The sequence below is a fragment of the Chrysemys picta genome, chromosome 5, assembly GCF_011386835.1.
Source record: "Chrysemys picta bellii isolate R12L10 chromosome 5, ASM1138683v2, whole genome shotgun sequence".
Classification (NCBI taxonomy): Eukaryota; Metazoa; Chordata; order Testudines; family Emydidae; genus Chrysemys; species Chrysemys picta.
This window is the reverse complement of record NC_088795.1, coordinates 123,822,582-123,841,883: the sequence shown is the minus strand read 5'-3', so window position 1 is coordinate 123,841,883 and position 19,302 is coordinate 123,822,582. Positions and strand designations below refer to the sequence as shown.

Genomic DNA, 19,302 nt, shown 5'->3' with positions numbered 1-19,302 from the left:
ATTACTTCAGGAGCCAGGGCATTAAGAAATAAATAAATTTCATGAGTATCATGATAAAATCATGAGAATTGGCAAACTGATTACTGGTAGAATTTTAAGCACCATTGAACATTCCATATAGTTAATCTATATTCTTGATGCATTTTTACGTCTTCATGATTTTTGGTATGTAGAAATTATCTCCTAAAAAGACTATAGCTGAGGTTTCTATAAAAAATAAACAACTCGAGATCTTGGGTGAAATGAAGTTAGTGGCTTTGGTTTAATACTGGACAATAGTTGGCTGCCATTCACTTTGTTCTTAGTTATTTTAGATTCTCTATGTAGCACTGAGAAATTTCTTACAATTGTTGCCAGATGGTGGTAGGCAGTATTACATAGCAGGTAGAACAGAGAACTAGGTATGAAGTCCTGGCCCCATTAAAGTAAATGGCAAAACCCTGTGACCCTCACTGTGACCAGGATTTCATCCTAGGAGTCGAGATGCCTGGTTCTGACACTAACTTTTTGAGAAGCCCTGGGCAAGTCACTTAACCTCTTTGCCTTAGTTCACTGATTGGTAAAACCTGACTGAGTGGCATGGCTGCCATGAGTCTTGGTTTATATTTGGAGGAACTCAAAGACCTTTGTAATGCACGTTAGAAGTGTGTAACATACTATAATCTCTACCTTACTTGATTCTGAGGTTCAGGATGCTGACTTGGTAGTTTGAGGATGCTTGCAATGATGATGTATGGCAGACCTCAAAGGAATAAGCAGGAATAAAACTGCTGATTCCACAGTAGTAGGGGAGCAGGAAAGCCTCTGTCATCCATTCCTGAAACTTCCCCTCTGAGGGAGAAGTGTCTTTTAACCTACCAATCTTAGAACAAATGCAGCCTCTAATGGGTAGAAAGTGAGTTTACTCCTGAGGGAATTCTGTGCCAAAAAAACCCACAAAAATTCTGCACACTATTTTAAAATTCTGCAAATTTTATTTGTAATAAATAAATGCAGAGGCTCCAGCATGGCACAGTGGAAAGCACAGGCCAATTACTGCACAGAGGTGGGTGATCACCCTGCAGGCCTTCATCCTCCCCGTCCCCCCGGGACATGGACTCAGCAGTGAAGATGCATCTGACCCTGACACAGCGCAAGGGCCAGGCCAGCTCCAGAAACACCCGGGGCCTTGCCCCTCTATGCCAAGCACACTAGATGTAGGCAGGCCGGTTCAGCCCAGCTGGAGCCAAGTGTGGAGGGACTGAATGTGGAGAGATGCAGATGTGAGGTGATAGGGTTCTGTGTGAGGCAGTCTGGGTGTGGCCAGCTTGGTGGGGAGTCCAGGCGTGGTGGGATCTGGATGAACAGGGGCTCATGGGGGGAGGGGATTCTGGGTTCAGAGACCATGTGACTCTGCAGGGGGGGGTTCAGGTGAAGGTAGTTGGGGCTCTGCAGGGGGGTCTGAGTGTGGAGGGCTCAGCTAGAGGGAGGGTCCAGGTGCTGGCTTGGTGGGGCTCAGTGGGATGGGGATCTGGGTGTGGGAGGCTTGTCAGGGTGTTCCGGGTGTGGGAGGATCGAGTGCAGGGGGTGGTCTGGGTGCAGGGGTGGGGTCCGGATGCAGAATCATAGAATATCAGGGTTGGAAGGGACTTCAGGAGGTCATCTAGTCTAACCCCCTGCTCAAAGCAGGACCAATTCCCAACTAAATCATCCCAGCTAGGGCTTTGTCAAGCCTGTCCTTAAAATCCTCCCAGGAAGGAGATTCCACCATCTCCCTAGGTAACCCATTCCAGAGGGTGAGGCTTGTCAGGGCGTGGGTTCAGGGGCTTGGTGGGGGGGTTCTGGGTGTAGGGGGTGAGGCTTGGCGGGGTGATCTGGTTTTGAGGCGGGTCTGGATGCACAGGGGTTGGGTGGACAGGGGAAGCAGCTACCTGTAGAGTGAACCCCTTCCCTATGGCTGAGGAGCAATGGGGGCAGGAAGGGGGTGGGAGGTGGTGCAGAGCTTCCTGTAGCCGGAGAGGTTTCTGGGGGTGAGTCTGACACAGCCCTGGCCACTCCTTGTAAAGGAAAAGGAAGTCCCATCCTCCCCAGCCCAGCTGGGATAAGCAAGGTAGGAGCCACTGGCTGAGGCATCCCCAGCCCTGCGCCCTCCCACCCCCCCCAAGCGATTTAGCTCTCCGCTGGCTGCTCCGGGAGCCTGAAACATGTGTGCTGTTGGGGAGCGACAGCATGACCGTTCTTGTGGCTTCCCTTTGCTTCCCAATCAAAGTCATTTTGCTGGGGAAGCAAAAAAGTCTGCAGGGACATGAATTCTGGGCATGCGCAGTGGCACAAAATTCCCCCAGGAGTATGAGTTACTGTGTGTAACCAAGTTATGTAATAGCTTGATTTCATGTCTGTTTCCCCAAGTGGAGGCCCAACAGCCCTAGCTATTAAATAATTAGTGTCATCCTTAATCATTGTGCTGATTAACGCTTCACCAGACCTGGGTATGTCTTTGCTATCCAGCTCTTTGGTAGATGGTCATCTGTACTTAACGCACATGTGGTTCAGGAAGATAAGTATATCAAGCAATAAAGCTGGGTGAATAAATGTCTCAGTTGCGATGACCCCAGGTTTGCTATGGAAATGTTACGCTTCTTATGTACTCACTACTATTGCTTACACTGGATACAGAACATCAAGAGTGAACTGTTGTCAGACCTTTATGTTAAAAATACAGATAAACATGTTTTGGGGAACTAGTGGCCAAATCGCTTCTGTGTCAGTTACTGTAGTTACATTAATGACCTAAAGCCTTTTTTTTTTAATCCTAAAACTATTTTAAGATTTAGTTGGGGTTGGGCCTGCTTTGAGCAGGGGGTTGGACTAGATGACCTCCTGAGGTCTCTTCCAACCATAATTTTCTATGATTCTAAGTGGTGGTGTATATCGGAAAGGTTAGTGGACACCAGTGAATCATTTTGATTATTAGGTGCATGCCTCTGCCTCTATTTCATACTCTAATAATTGCAATTTAAACTTTTAGGCTTGGAACAACACACGATTCCTGTAGTGAAGATATGTATAGTACCTTGCTACAAAGGTATCATCAATTGGAACAGGAGATGGGTCAAGTGGCTGAAGCCTGGCTTGAATGCCAGAAAAAAATAGATGATTATGTAGATGAACAGGTAAGGACCATGTAAGCTATTGCCTGCCTTGCAGTAAATGTAAAACATACAAAGTTATATACTGCATACATGTACTCCAAAAATCCTGACCTTTAGTCAAGGTACTATAATAACTATGGAATACAGGTGCTGATATAAAAATGAACTATTACTTAGTCTGAATTCCTGTAGCATACACATGATACATCGGTGTATTTTAATTACTACTTTTGTATAAGAAAAAATTGTCTTTATAAGATGAGTTTTGTTAATTTAAAAACTTAATCCCCATGTTTTATGTACATTGTCAGTAAAGTTACTCATTTCTGCTTAGTTAACAACCACTACAGTCCACTGTGGGATGTTGCAAGAAAGTCTGTTAGCAGTGTCTTTGTTAATGTCTTGCATAAAATTTTGAGGATAGTTTCAAAGCATCTGAAGAAAATTCTTGTTGCCAAACTCTGCCACCAGTATAGCTTGCATCCTAGGTATACTAAACGTGAAAAATCACCATTTTGTTAAAGAAAAGTAGACACAGCAAATAATGAAGATTTGCTAGTGTTTATAAGAACCAGACAGAAGTAACTTTCTTCACAGTAGTTGCCTATCTGATTTTACCTTATTTGAATTCCCTTGTAATATTCATGTACTAACAATGAATACAAATGGTTAAAGGCTGTATTGCATCTTTGTTTTATAAAGTATAATTATAGGCATCAGAAGAGAAGCTCTTGAGGGGGGACAGTGGAACCCATTTTTGCATGTGTAAATGACAGTGTCTCTTCTACAATCCCTAGTCTTCCTGGGGCTTGAGAGGTGTAGGTCTTTGCACGATCAGTTTATAAGCAGGAAATAAGCACATGTTATAGTAGACATCATCTGATATAAAGTGTTCAGCATGTGTCTGAGTGCAGACTTCAACCAGTCTCCTGCAATTAGACACATGAGAAAATGCTACAGAGATACAGTGCAGTTTTGGGAGCTATCCACTAGATTGTGTAATTGGAAACGGGAAGCATTTTGGACTCCTGTTTTTTTTTGGGGGGGGGGGGGGGAGAAGGACTACCAGTAGGTGAGCCTCCTAGGAAAGAGTGGATTTTTTTCTTTAAAAGAGCGATTTATAAACAAGCCATTGCTTGCTTCAAATGGTCCTGCCATTGGGAGCATGAGTGAATGGTTAAAAGAGGTGAAGTGGACCTCCCTCCATGAAGAGATCAGTACACTGGCATCACAGTCAGAGAGAAGGACCCTTTGCTAACACAAGAGGCTGAGACAAGGAAACTGTTGAATTGCCACCAATTATTTAGCTGTATGAATGGAGCAAGAACCAGAAGCGAACTCCAGTAAGTGAAAACAAGTACTTTCTTATGGTAAAATGAGCTCTCTCTTTAAAATTAAATAAATAAAAAGCTGTGATTGGGCAGAAGCTATGCTATGCTTTTATAGTTTCTAAATATATGGGGTGTTCAGAGTCCATATGTAAGGAATATCTGAGGGGAGAAGGATCACTGAGATGGTCTCCACAAATCTGGAAGGCAAGGCAGAAGAAATTGTGTCAATAAGGACAATGCTTCTGTTGAAGAAGATACACAAAGCAAGCAACAAAACAAAAAATCCAAGAATTTTACGAATATCAATTTTGCTATGCTGCAACTAGACTTTGCACCCTTTTCATCTCGGATATGTTGGTGAAAATGGTCAGAAGTAGAGTTACAGGTTAGAACAAGTCGCCTGGTAGCATGTATACAACATTTTAAAATAGCACTAGGAAAAATAAGAAATGTGTGTTGCTGTTGAGGAATTAAACTGAACCAGCATATCTAAAATCCACATTGGAGCGACAGATGCTACCTACTGTTAAGGCGTCATAGAATTTGTAGGCATGAGAAAAGCTCGGCAAAGTCCTTCTACAACATCTTCCAATATCTTTGTGAATAAAAACCTCTTGACAGATTTAGTCAAGGTATTATCCAAGCAAAATACATTACAGGTAAAGAGTCACAAGTTAGATAATATAAAATCAGTGTAGTTAAAAAAAACAAACAGATGTCATGTAAATAAAAGAATGTAGGGGAAGCAGTGATTAAAGTAAGAGACACTTTAAAAAAATAAAATAATAATAATAAAAAAAAGTGGCGCGGGCAGATGCCCAAGAGAACAAGTTCCTGACACCCTAGGCATCGCTACAGAAAAAATATCCATCACCTTCTGAATTAAAGTGTAGCCCTGGAAAGGTGGGCCTGTCAGAGCAGTTACTCCTCAGGAAAAGACTAACATAGACCATCTCAAATATGTCCAGGTTTCTTCTCACAAACAGATTTTAAGATGATCCTGATGACTTCTAAAGTTAATCTGTTATGCTATCAGCAGCTGGTATAAAGAACATTTAAAAGTCCTAAAAAGGAGTTACAGCTTGTGATCCTCATTTATTTAATGAAGTAACATTATTCTGGAAGCAGAGCTTCTTTTTCTTTAATGATTAAATTCTCACAGAAACACCAAAAGCAGTTTCAGGCTATTATGGTATGATTAATTTGCATACTGAAGTATTCAAAGGCTAATGAATCTGAAATAGCCTTTATGCCATTGCTTTAAGAACATGAATATGAGGATGTCTGGTAGTACTAGTGCATTTGTCATACTTCGCAATCTTTATCCATTTGAAAGATCATATTAATTTGTGAGAATCCCTGTATTTAAAGGCCTAGATTTTGTCTTTAAGAACTCAGTCCTTGTATAGAGAGGAGTGTGGAATCTAACCATGCCAGGAAGAACACTGGAGAAATTATGCCTGTCTGAGGCACAATCACAGGACTGCTGCTTGCATATGAGGTCCTGGTAATCTGCTCAATCTTGTATGCCAGCCGGGCTCTACAGAAGGGGACAGTGCAAAGTGAAGGGGACAGAATAATGACCCCACTCCCTTCCCACCCCTCTTCACTAGCTTGTTCCCATGGAGAGGAAAAATACAGCAATTATTGTCGAGATGCACAGGTGTGTAGGGGAGGCTTCTTGCTTGTTCATCCACTCCTTTGTGCCTAAGCGAGGGCATCTCACAGTCTTGCCCAAAACAGTGACTACAGTAGAAGTGAAATGACTTCTCAAACTAGTAGAGATTAAATGCATCCACTATAGTGTTGAGGTTGCAAAGCACTGTACAAATGGGAATGGTTGATCCATACAGCACCCATGTAAGGTAGGAAACTTTACATGCTAAATGTAAGTGTAAGTGTTGAAAGAAACCTGGATAGGTGCTTTCCCTTACCTACTGAAACAGTTATTTCAAATTGATTTGGGAAACAGATGGAGAAACTCTGTTTTTGTACTTCACTGTTCAAAAATTTACTGTATGTAGTATTGTATGCATGTTGGTCCCAGGATACTAGAGACAAGGTGGGTGAGGCATTAGTCAAATAAAAGATAACTTCTGTTGCCAGGAGATAAGCTTTCAAGTTTACAGAAAGCTCTTCTTCAGGTCTGGGCGCTCTCTCACCAACAGAAGGTGGTCCGGTAAAAGATATTATCTCACCCACCTGTGTCTCAAACATTTATGGATTTTTCTTTTGTTTGCTTTATGTTTGTAGTATTGTTTGTTAACTCTAAAAAGTGTACTCTTCAAAGACAAAATGTAATCTGATTTTAATAGTGCTTTTCCAGTAATGTGCCCCAAGGTGCTCTATAATTAATAAAAAGTATCTTGCTGAGTTAGTTAAACCATAGGCAAGAAGTACATTTTAAGCTCAACCTTAAACACTGATAGTCTAGATCATTACATGTGAATGGCTATAATTTTAAACTTGAGCTTTTCTTTTTATATAATCTTACAAAAAAGAAAAGTCCCACTTCAGTAACAAATATTCTTCTATGATTGAATGATGAGCTCTAGGTCTGTGGAACACCACAAGATTTGCTCTTGATCTTGAGCGTATATCTGGGACTTGCCAGAAGTCCTGCATTGCTAGAGCTTCACACCTGGATCAGGAGATGAGATGTTGGGTATCTGATGCAGAACAGTTTAAATGTTATCAAAATTTTGTATATAGTATAAAATGGAACTTAATGTCAGTGTAAAGACTTAACTGGAGTGTGGAGAGTGCAAGAGGGGGAAGATTGCCAAAATTATTTTATATTTGCTTAGAGTTAAAATACAGTGGCTTTAGTAATGAAGTAAGAAGAGCACTTGGATAAAATAAATTCTATCTCTAATATAACTTTAATAACTTACTTTTTAATTACACAAGATTCTTGTGAGTTTTCTGAAATAAACATGGACAAGATAAATAAAATAAAATTTGATGGTGACCTAACAAATACAGTGTAGTATTTTCATGTTTAAACCAATGCATCTCCTTATATCCTGTTTTAGATGGCAATGAAAACAAAACAGCGCATGCTAAAAGAAGACTGGGAATTTTTTAAACAGAGGCGTTTTATTGAAGAGCAGGTAGGATTATGGTGTTTTAGTAATTTGAATATTTTCTGTATACTATGAGAGACAGACACTTGCAGCTGAGAGAGTAATCTGTATATTGCACTAACCATATGTGCTCTAATTCTTCAACCCTATGCCTAGAGCTCACTTGGATAAATGGGAGTTAAGCACAGATTAGCTACAGAATTGGGCCCCCACGTTTTTTCTAAACTTTAAGGGTAATTGAGTTTGTTACTACATGTTAGTCCCTTTGTGTATATCCATAGAAGGAATGTAACTGTTGAAGTGAAAGAACTCTGTGTCGTGATCTAATAAAAATAATATACAAAACTCCAGTTATAACTGGGTCAGAGAGATTGACTTCGCCATGTGATTTCTTTAATATGGAAATAAAAAAAAAATTTTTTTTTTGAGCTAACATTTTTGAATGCCATATGTTTACTGCTTCTAACTTTAAACTTTTATAGGTATAAATGTTTTTGACTTTGGGTATTGTGATAGATGATCAAAAGGATACTTTTATCAAGTTATTACTTGCATTATAATTGTCTTTTTTTAAGTTGGGCATTACAAAAGGAAAGGATATTTTTTGCCATTAGTTATGCTATAAACCGGTTAAAATTTTAGTGAACGTTTACTTGCAATACTAAAACACTGCCTTACAATTTACTTTAGTTAAATAACAAGAAAGCACTAGCTGGTGAGAACAACTTCACAGACACAATGAGGCATATGTTGTCATCACGTTTGAGCATGCCTGACTGTCCCAACTGTAATTATAGAAGAAGGTGAGCTGATGTTTTTAATATGAGTTCATAATAAAACATTAATCTCTTGGGTTAGAGAAAAGAGGATATCAAATATTGTAACTGGCACAGTGCATTTAATAAAATTGAATGCAACTTCAAACAATACCTTTTAAAAATCTGTGACACTGATAAGTTTTATTACTATCTTAATTCTTGAGCAGATGCACTTGTGATGACTGCAGCCTTTCACACATTTTAACATGTGGCATCATGGATTCACCAATAACAGATGACATCCATATTAACCAGTTACCACTACAAATTGATTCTGCTCCGGATTATCTGTCTGAGATCCGCCCACCTAGTATGTCTTCAGCAAGCTCCGAATCAGGTTCCAGCTCTCCTATCTCAATTCAGCAGCACCCAAGACTCATCCTTACAGATAATGGCTCTGCACCAACTTTGTGAGTTGCTGTTTTTATTGTAAAATTTGGAATCATAATGAAATTGAGAGAATTACGAAAGACAGAAGGTTGATAGTTTCACTTCAAATTACTATCATTGTTTAAAGATTTAACACTTATATTTGCAGTAGTACTTAGCCACATTGGGGAACTTACTCTGAGAGGTATCAACTGCCTGAATTCATTACAATGAAGTAGTAATTCTTGAACATATGTCTTAGTTTTATGCCTCCAAACAGCTGTATATTCAGGAGTTCAGGAAGACATCTACAACAGAACCCTGCTTACATATTTAGCCACTGGCAGTGGCAAGGGTAAACATTCTGGATGGTGACCTGCTAGCTAGATGACTTGTCTGTTCCACACATTATTTGAAATCTTGCTTTAGACATCTACCCTAAGTGAAATCAGGGTGGATTGATTTAAATCACTGATTTTTAAATTATTTAAATCAGCGAGCAGGAAATCTTGACTTAATCATTGTTTTAAATTTGTTTTGCATTTGTACTTTTTTTAGGTATTTTTCCAAAGAAAATTTGCTTGAGTGGTTGGTAACCATTAAAACACATTTGTTTGCTTTTATGCTATATTTGTTGCTGCTTTTGCATACCAAGAGGATATGCTATGTTTATACACATTACGTTAATTGAGATTCTTAATTATATATGAGGATATGAGGGAGATTCCCAAACCTGAGCTGGTCTTTTTAGGTGACAAATCTGAGGAACTGTCCCAGATTGAGATGTCACTAGAGGAGGTTTTGGAACAAATTGATAAACTAAACAGTAATAAGTCACCAGGACCAGATGGAACTCAAATGTGAAATTTCAGGACTACTAACTGTAGTCTGTAACCTGTCATTTAAATCAGCTTCTGTACCAAATGACTGGAGGATAGCTAATGTGATGCCAATTTTTAAAAAAGGTTCCAGAGGTGACCCCGGCAATTACAGGCCGGTACTCCTGACTTCAGTACCGGGTAAACTGGTTGAAATTATAGTAAAGAACAATATTGTCAGACACCTAAATTAACATAATTTTGTTGGGGAATAGTCAACATGGTTTTTGTAAAGGGGAAATCGTACCTCACCAATCTACTAGAATTCTTTGAGGGGGTCATCAAGCATGTGGACAAGGGGGATCCAGTGGATATAGTGTATTTAGATTTTCAGAAAGCCTTTGACAAGGTCCCTCACCAAAGGCTCTGAAGCAAAGTAAGCAGTCATGGGTTAAGAGGGAAGGTTCTCTCATGGATTGGTAACTGGTTAAAAGATAGGAAACAAAGGGTAGGAAAAAATAGTCCGTTTTCAAAATGGAGAGAGGTAAATAGTGGTGTACCCCAGGGGTCTGTACTGGGTCCAGTCCTATTCAACTTATTCATAAATGATCTGGAAAAAGGGCTGAACAGTGAGGTGGCCAAATTTGCAGATGATACAAAACTACTCAAGATAGTTAAGTCCTAGGCAGACTGTGAAGAGCTACAAAAGGATCTCTCAAAACTGGGTGACTGGGCAACAAAATGGCAGATGAAATGTAATGTTGATAAATGCAAAGTAATGCACATTGGAAAGCATAGTCCAAACTATACATATAAAATGATGGGGTCTAAATTAGCTGGGACCACTCAAGAAAGAGATCTTGGAGTCATTGTGGATAGTTCTCTGAAAACATCCACTCAATATGGAGCGGCAGTCAAAAAAGCGAACAGAATGTTGGGAATCATTAGGAAAGGGATAGATAATAAGACAGAAAATATCATATGGCTTCTATATAAATCCATGGTACACCCACATGTTGAATACTGTGTGCAGAAGTGGTCACCCCAATTCAAAAAAGATATATTGGTTTTGGAAAAGGTTCAGAAAAGGGCAACAAAAATTATTAGGGGTATGGAACTGCTATGGAGAGATTAATAAGACTAGGACTTTTCAGCTTGGAAAAAAGACGACTAAGGGGGGATATGATTGACAAAAGGAAGTATTTTTTCACATAGCACACAGTCAACCTGTGGAACATCCTTGCCAGAGGATGTTGTGAAGGCCAAGACTATAACAGGGTTTCACTTAATCTAAATCATTTTAATAGATTAGAATAAGGCCTTAACATAAGTTGTCATAAATTCCAATTTATCTTTAAATAGGTTTATTTTTAATTTAGTTTAAATAAAAATCTGATTTTAAACTTGAAAAATCTGCTTTTTTAAATTTTCTTTTAAAATTGGCTTTAATCCTCTGTGAATGAAATATTGTTACACGTGCACCACATGCCTAAGGAATACAACCTTATCTGTCATGTACTAACCAGACACTCCTCAGACAATCATAACTGGTATTTTTGTGGTTTGCCTTACAAAGAGCAACGATAAACCTGAATATAAGAACTGCTTAATGATTTTTTTTTTTTTTTTTTTTTTTTTTTTTTTTTTTAGTGTGAGAACAGGTGACTTTTTGAAAGGTTAGTCACCTGATTACAGGTAACTGACTTCTGAACTCTTCTGTCAAGACTTTTGAGTTGACATTAATTTAAGACTTATAGCGAAGATTCTTGTGCAGTGAAAAAAGTTCTCATCTCCTCTAAAAATCATAGTGAATTTAGAAACTGAGGCATTTGCCATTGCTGCCTGACCCTTCCCCAAACCAGAAAGGGGTAGAAATTATTTTAAAGTTGTGGGAGTGGATTGAATTTTTTATTCCCCACCCATCAAGCCTTGATAGCAACTAACTACTACACCCTGTTACAGTACATGACACATCAACAACAGTGAAGAACATTAAGTTGATTCTGCTATAGTGATCAGTAGTGAAATAGCCAACATAGGTATTTTAGGGAGTTGTCATTAAGATTCAATGTTAACATTTTATTGAAATGAATGGGGATAGCACAGATTTGTTAATTATTGTTTCAGGCTAATATCACTTCATTGATTTATACCTGGGTCTCATTTCAAAATTTATCTTTGCATTTATTACAGCTAAAGACTTACTGCTTTCTAATGAAAGCATAGATTCTGGAATATAAAAGGGCATTTATGTGGCAAATTATGCAGTGGCACAATTGCATTATACTCAATGTTTCTGATCACCGTAATTATTTTTCTGTTTGAAGCAGTTAAAGTGCCAGAAGTCCATTCAGCTTTTTTGTTTATTTTGACACACATTAAATCAGCATGTGTACAAAACAACTAGCCTTGTGCAAGTATTTCAATTTTCCTGTCTACTTAAAACTAGCATCTATATCTGTCTCTGTTTGCTGTGTTGATACTAGTTAATGCCTAAATAGACCAAGACAGCTGTTTGGGTAGTTCTACAATGGTGCACTGTGGTGTTGAAAAATTTCAGTAGGTTTTCTTATCCTGTATTTAAATTATCTATACCCTCTAGTTCTTCATCTTTGTAAAATTTTCAAAGATGAGGGAGGGCTTTTGTAATATTACAGATCTGCTTTTGCCAATATTTTGCTATATTATCTCAGAAGTTCTTAAGCTAACTTCAGTTCTCCAGGAATGAAGATCAATAATATTAACTGTCTCATGAGATGCTAATTTAAACATCACTTACTGAAGGCAGTGTTATCTACAGACAGACACTAGTTCACTCTTCCTTCAGGGGAGAATCATTCTGTTTCTCAAATTAGGGCCTAAATAATCTCTTAGGTATTTCTATCCCTGTGGCACATGTGACGTATGGATAATGGTACTGTACTGTAATTAAATCTCAGCAAAAAGTCTTACTAGAATGCAAAAGGACATAATAATACACTTGAAGAGCTCTTATATATGTTTGAGTACTGTACAGAAATTACCAAATTAAACTTTTGCAACACCCTCGTGAGGTAGGTAACTAAGCTTGCATACTTTTTGTTTAGATATGGCAGGAAAAATTTCTAGTCCTCTATTCAGGAATTGTATGAATAGCACTATGAGAAGGCCTGAAGGATGAATGCTTTTTTTAACATAGTGGTATCCAAGAATGTGGTGGTAGGGGAAAATTTTAAAATGAACGATCATTAATCAAAAAATGAGATTGGTATACTTAGTAATTCGTGTGGGGAATGCTGACTTAACATTGTCAGTGCTTGAAATATTTGTAATTTTTACACGTTACACATTTTCTACCAAGAAACTCATTTGAAATAAGGCTTTTGTCTCATCAAAGGAAAGGCTGGATTTACCCTTCATTGTGTTTTGGCATGGGGGAGTTATTGGATTTCTTGATGGCATAGTATTAGGGGAAAATTGCCTATAAAAATACTAGAAAATCTTTTTAGCCCAGGCTTTCTGCTGAGGAGTTAAGCTATTACCTTAAACAGGCTAGATGGTAGGTAGTTAGTAAGTCTTGTGATTTTAAAAAACAGCTGTCTTTAATTATTTTGAAGCAGATCAATTTAAATTGAAATACAAATTATGTATCTAAATTTTATTTCATTCCAATGTTTAGTAATTTCTTTCACAGTGGCTTAGGTTACTGATCATCATCATTTATGTAAGCCTCTCTTTCCCCAGTGGTAGTGATGATGAAGATGTTGCACCATTATCAGCAAAATTTGCTGATATCTACCCATTGAATAACTATGATGATGCAGAGGTCGTAGCCAACATGAATGGAATCCATAGTGAATTAAATGGTGGAGGGGAAAACATGGCATTGAAAGATGAGGTATAGTACTTTAAAGTCACAAAATGTATGTAATCTGTCAAGTGAAACAATCATTGGAGACTGGTTTATCTTTTTCTTTTTTTTTTCTTTTTCTTTTTAAATTACGGATTTTCAGTCTCCTCAGGTGAGCAGTACTAGCAGCAGTTCTTCAGAAGCAGATGATGAAGAAGCAGATGGGGAAAGCAGTGGTGAACCACCAGGGACTCAGAAGGACGAAATAACTCTAGGAAAAAGAACATTAAGGAAAGATGAGGCAAAAATGGATAGTCCACCCCCATCTTACCCCAGTCAGCAGGTATAGCTCACTGAAATCTTGTACCCGTTGTAAGTTACCTTTGAAATCTTGACTATTTGAGATTATTTGCAGTGAAAATAGTTTAATTAGAAGGTAAGTTGCAGATATAGGGAGTCTTTTTATCTGTGTAGCTGTCATTATGAGACTTTAATTATTTTCACAACTGAATATATAACAGTTAGAAATCTAGTGATGGCTGGCCTTCCTGGAACCTAAATCTGAGACCTTTTGTAAGGAGTTGTACTCTGCTGCTGCTGCTGTCTTAAAAAGCCTGCTTCCTGGTTGAAATAGTACTTCAGTCAGTATGAACTTAAACTGTTGAATATATAACAGAAATCTAGGATGAACTTACTGTTCTGAGCTGTAATGGTGAAAACGTTTTAGTTAAGTGACGGAAAATGATTTTTCCCCACTGGTTGAAGCAATTAATGGATATTTCAATAATGTATCTAAAACTGATTTGCAAATGTAGGGAGTCTAGGTTAGTGCTTCATACTTTCTTTATATGGATGTCTTGCATGAAGATCTGTTGTGACTCAATATTTTATTGGATTGCTAATTTGTTTACTAAAAATTCCCAAATATCATACTTGGCTCTCTGCTCAGCATGTAATGGTTTTTATTTCAATGAGTAAATAAAAAAAAATTAAAGTCAGTTATGTGTGAGCTAATTTTTTTTAAAAGACAGTTGCTACAAATCCAAAGGAACCTGTATGTACTATTGAGGAAAACAACCATTATAATCTATTATAAATCTGCTTGCTTGCATTCATAATGCCATATTCTGACTGGATCATTTCCACACAGATAATCAAGCTTTTCAATAGTTTGATTGTGGAACAAAATCAGTTGCCTTCATTAACTCCTTCCAAGCAAGAACCAAACCGTGCCTCATGCCTTTGTAGTCCTGACCATAGGAACCACCATAAAAATGCTTTGAGTAGCTCTACATTGCCTTTGCTACATTGCCTTTGCTCTGGACCTGTGAACCCTGATGAATATTGAACTTTGGTTTTAAACCTGTATAAATGTGTAAATTGCTCCTTACCCATTCTCCTTTATTATACAAGACTAAAAAATATTTAGACTTGCTGTTTTGTGACATTTAAAAGAAATAAAACTACCTGAATTCCTTGTCTGACAAAATGAGGAGAGTAACTTTTCATTCCTTACAGGCTGATCAAGGTCCAAATACTTGTGAATGCCATGTTTGCAAACAGGAAGCTTCAGGTCTGACTGCTTCAGCGCTCGCAGCCGGACGTCTTCCTGCTGGCCATCAGTTTGTGAACCCAGAAAAACCTGCACATCCTGCACTTCACCTTTACCCCCATATACATGGACATGTACCATTGCATACTATTCCTCATCTGCCTCGTCCACTTATCCACCCTACCTTATATACAGCTTCCCCCTTTACACACAATAAGGTAAGTGTGACTAAAAAAATGCTTTCTAGTTTCAGGAAAACAATTGTAAATTCGTGTGCATTACAGTAATTTAACTTAAGGCCTTATTGGCACATTACACTTCACTTTTTTCCTAATTTATAAAGGTATCTACTCATACATTCTGTAAAAAGCGAAACCCAAAATTGAGAATACCCCAGTTCTGATGGAATTTGGCCATCACCGGATTAGCAGTTGCTATCAGGCTAATCTTGGTAAAGATTTTCAATTTCTTATCAGTTGGAATGGATATAGGGACAAGAGGAAATCTTTAAAAGATCAGCATAGTTACATTTAATGTAATATGGCTATGCTAAATTTTAAATTTGTATATATTTGAGGTCAAAAGTGAATAGAAGAAAGGCAGCTGTTGTTCCTTTTCAGCATTGCTGTCCTGGATTTGGGTCAAAACGATGATACTGTGAATAAGGACAAGTGTAGAGGATTACTTGTTGAATGTTTTAGTGCTTTTAGGAGAGAGTAAATTCAGCAAAGCACTTCTGCAAAAGAGCATGGTTAACTAGCAAGATAAGGGTATTGTAATCCATGTTCACCTGGAGATGTTCAAACACTCTGACACTATAGTGAGTGGGGCCAGATAATTGCCTAGTTAGTTTTTCAGAAGTTCCTCTGATTTAAATTTTAGAGGTGTTTTTTTTTTTTTTGCATTTAATGAAGACTGTCAGATAAGACTGAAACAAAAATGTGATTTCACCCTTGCAGTACAAGTCTGCTCTGAAAAGGGATTCTAAAAATTAGCTCTGTGGAGTGCCACGTAATTTTATTCAAAATCAATTAGTTAATTTTTCATGTATAAAGTATTCTAATCAGCCCCATAAACTCAATCTGAGCTCTGCGAGGTGGCAAACAACGCTGGGGGAGAGCGGGAAGTTCCTTGTGCTGTCATGCATAATCACCTCTGAAATGAAAGGCTAATGGGGTTGTGTACGTAGTGTGGAAAGCTGAACTTAGCCTGTGTCATGCTGTCTGGAGTGGCTCACAATTGTGACAGTTTATCTTAGGACACACTGTCAGAAAACAGGGCAGACACCCCACGCTGGTGGTATGTTCTATAATTAGATTTCACAAAACCAATAACAAATGTGAACTCCTGAATCATTATATCAGTCTTACCATAGATCACAGACAGTCTCCTTAGGCCCTCCAGTCTACCTTGCCACTTAAACAAACTGGACTTTGTCATTAAACCAAAAATCACAATACACTCAGGTTGCTCCCAATCCCAAGAGACCAGTCACTTACTCCCAATCAATTGGTATTTTAGATCTTACACCAAAGACAGCTCTGGTAGCCAATTGTATAGTAAACTAACTAAAGGTTTATTAGCTATGAAAAGGAAGTGAGAGTTATTGAGAGGTTAAAACAGGTAAAAATATATGTACAGGCGAGTCAGTTTGTAATTCCAAATGGTGGCAGTGATATAATAAATTGCCAGTTTCCCCAAAGTCTTTTCAGGGTTCTCAGATTGTCTCTGGGAGCTCTGTTTTGTATCTGATACACTTCCCTGTAAGAGTCCAAACACGCAGGATCTTTCCCTAATCCATACTTATACCTGCTTTCACAGAAAACAAGCTGGCAGTTTTACTACCCACGTGGGCTTTTCATTTGATGACCGATAGTGAGGAATGCATTTTTGAATCTTTGACCTCCGATCATCTCTCACAATGACCACTTGCTTTGAAATTAGCACTTTTCTGTTAAAATTCATGATTAGCATTCCACAAGGCTTCTTTCTCATTTGATGGATTATTTAGTTACAAGGGCATACACAATGTAAATGTTGGGTACTACATTATAACCGGATACAAATAAGTGAAAACAATGCAAGTAACATCCCATTAATTTTCATGAAGTTTAAACACCAAGTACTCTCTTGTGCACCTAACAATCACTTTGATCTATACTAATACACAAGTGAATTGGACTGTGGCTCTGTCATGAGGTGGCAGCTGGTCTGCCAGCGTCACAGGCTGAATCACTTTTACTGTCAGTGGTATGTGAGAAGGGGAAAAACAGCTTCACTTTCAGTTTCCAAGTTGTATATGCGGAGCTGGCAATTGGGAAAACTATAAATCTTTAGTTGAAAATGGAGCAGACTTGATATGGAGTCAGTGACTCAGAAAATGTGGGACTCTGCAATGCTACTTTTAAAGTGTAACTCTCCAGATTAAAGGAAACTTGCACTCACAGATCTTAGTCTGATTGAGATGGAGGCTTTAACGTCTGGTCCAAAGTGAATGAAATGTGTATTTCTGTGATGAAAACAAAGATAGTTGGAATGCAAAATCTTAGTGTATCGTACAAAAAGATCACAGAACACGTCAATTGGTGTATATTCAGATGAAAGTAAACTATATTGGTAACCTCTGTAGAAGAGGTGTGAAGTGAGTATATTAGAAAAGCTTCAGGGATATGAAGTAAGAGGAAAAATTAAGTCAAAGAGTAGGGTTTAGTTGGTTTTGGACTTTTTAACAAAAAAGGTCTTTGACTTTTTGAGGTCGGGCAGAAAGGGGGTTCTAAAATGGGGTTTTATTGTGAAGCAGCTGAATAGGCACAGATAATAGGTTAAAAATAATGAGTCCTTAAAGGTTCAGTTTTTATGCAAATATAATTTTTAATAAAAAGTGAAGACCAACAGAAACACAGTATGCACACACCTTTTTATAAAAGGAAATTTTTTTTCAAAATTTTCTGTCAGCTGGTTGCTCTTTAAGAGCTATATATAAGCGTGTGTATACATACATGCAGTTAAGGTACGACCCACACATATGCATATATAAATATAAACAAACCTGCCATAATTGTTACTTTCGGAGACAAACTTTTATTAGTTTTTGGTTTACATAATTTCTTACAGGATCATAACATTTTATTATAATAAACTTGAATATTGCTGTTGGAGTAACTGTGTAGGCAGACAGACTATTAATTAGAAAATACTCTTATAATTTTTGTAGGCATTACCGCCAGCACCGGTTCAGAATCATACAAACAAGCATCAGGTATTCAATGCATCGCTCCAAGATCATATTTATCCAAGCTGTTTTGGGAGCACTCCAGACTGGAATAGCTCTAAATTTATAAGTCTTTGGGGATCAGAAATGATGAATGACAAGAACTGGAATCCAGCTACTTTTTTGCCCGACACACTTCCTGGTGAGGGTTTGTTATAATTTCACACTGAATAGCTATGAAAACTGCATTATGAAACTGAATGTGGCACTTTGTCTGGCAATGGTACATTTCATTATCATTTTTGAGAAAGCAGTTAAAGATTTGCATAGACAGGGAGTCATGATAGCTATACCGTGGCTGAAAACATGAAAGTAGAAACTCTTTAATCTCATTGCAGGGGCAAAAACAAAAAGAAACTGCCTCTCTTGGCCTCCGGTATATATAGAGAAATTTATAGAGATGCTTGCATCTTCAGATTTGTGCAGCTACAGAAGGATGTGGGTTTAGAGAGATGCTTATAAGGCAGGGATAAGAAGTTAAAATCCTGAGTCTCCTATCACAAGACCTTGATCTTGTTTCATAAAATTATAGGAGAACTGCTAGACTAACAACACAACAGCTGCCACAAATTCCTTCCTCTTGTCGCTGTGATGAGAGAAAAGCTAGAAGAACCCAGAATAGATGACTTTTTGATGCAAAACAAGCTTCAGAATATTTTCATGTTACATTATGTTGTAGAATCACTTCCTTAGACCTTTGAATTTTTCACTTATCATAAAAAGGAACAATTTATAGATCAGCTGTCACTATAGGGTCAGGTATTTAGGGGCTTGTCCAAATTGGAATTGTGTACATGTATGGTTCATGTGAGTCTTGCTTCATTAAACTAGTAAATCTCTGAGGGAATTCTAATTGGCAGTTGGATACAGAAAAGTCTGTGCTGCTTTGCAGCAACATTCCTGAAATCTAAAATATTCATGTGAGATAGAACAGAGGAAACTAAACCAGTAAAATAGTAGTAAATGTATACATGTACCTACTTCTCTTGTTTTCATTACAAATATTGCATTTTTATGCAAGACTTCTTCCTGTCGTAAAACATGACTCACTGAAAAACTGTCTTGTTGTGAGACTTTATTTTGCCTTTTGTTTTGGT

General features: G+C 37.9%; 1 protein-coding gene across 5 annotated transcripts in view; it reads left to right on the top strand.

Moving 5' to 3' along the window:
* Positions 1–19,302, top strand: part of FAM193A (family with sequence similarity 193 member A) — a 95,412-nt gene that overhangs the window by 57,524 nt on the left and 18,586 nt on the right. For all 5 annotated transcript variants that reach the window (XM_005311208.5, XM_065598341.1, XM_005311207.5 and 2 more), the window contains 8 exons: positions 3,008–3,152; positions 7,498–7,575; positions 8,239–8,351; positions 8,534–8,776; positions 13,277–13,430; positions 13,546–13,725; positions 14,901–15,152; positions 18,149–18,347. In XM_005311208.5, the coding sequence (XP_005311265.3) occupies positions 3,008–3,152; positions 7,498–7,575; positions 8,239–8,351; positions 8,534–8,776; positions 13,277–13,430; positions 13,546–13,725; positions 14,901–15,152; positions 18,149–18,347 (1,364 nt within the window). The remainder of the gene's footprint in view (positions 1–3,007; positions 3,153–7,497; positions 7,576–8,238; positions 8,352–8,533; positions 8,777–13,276; positions 13,431–13,545; positions 13,726–14,900; positions 15,153–18,148; positions 18,348–19,302) is intronic.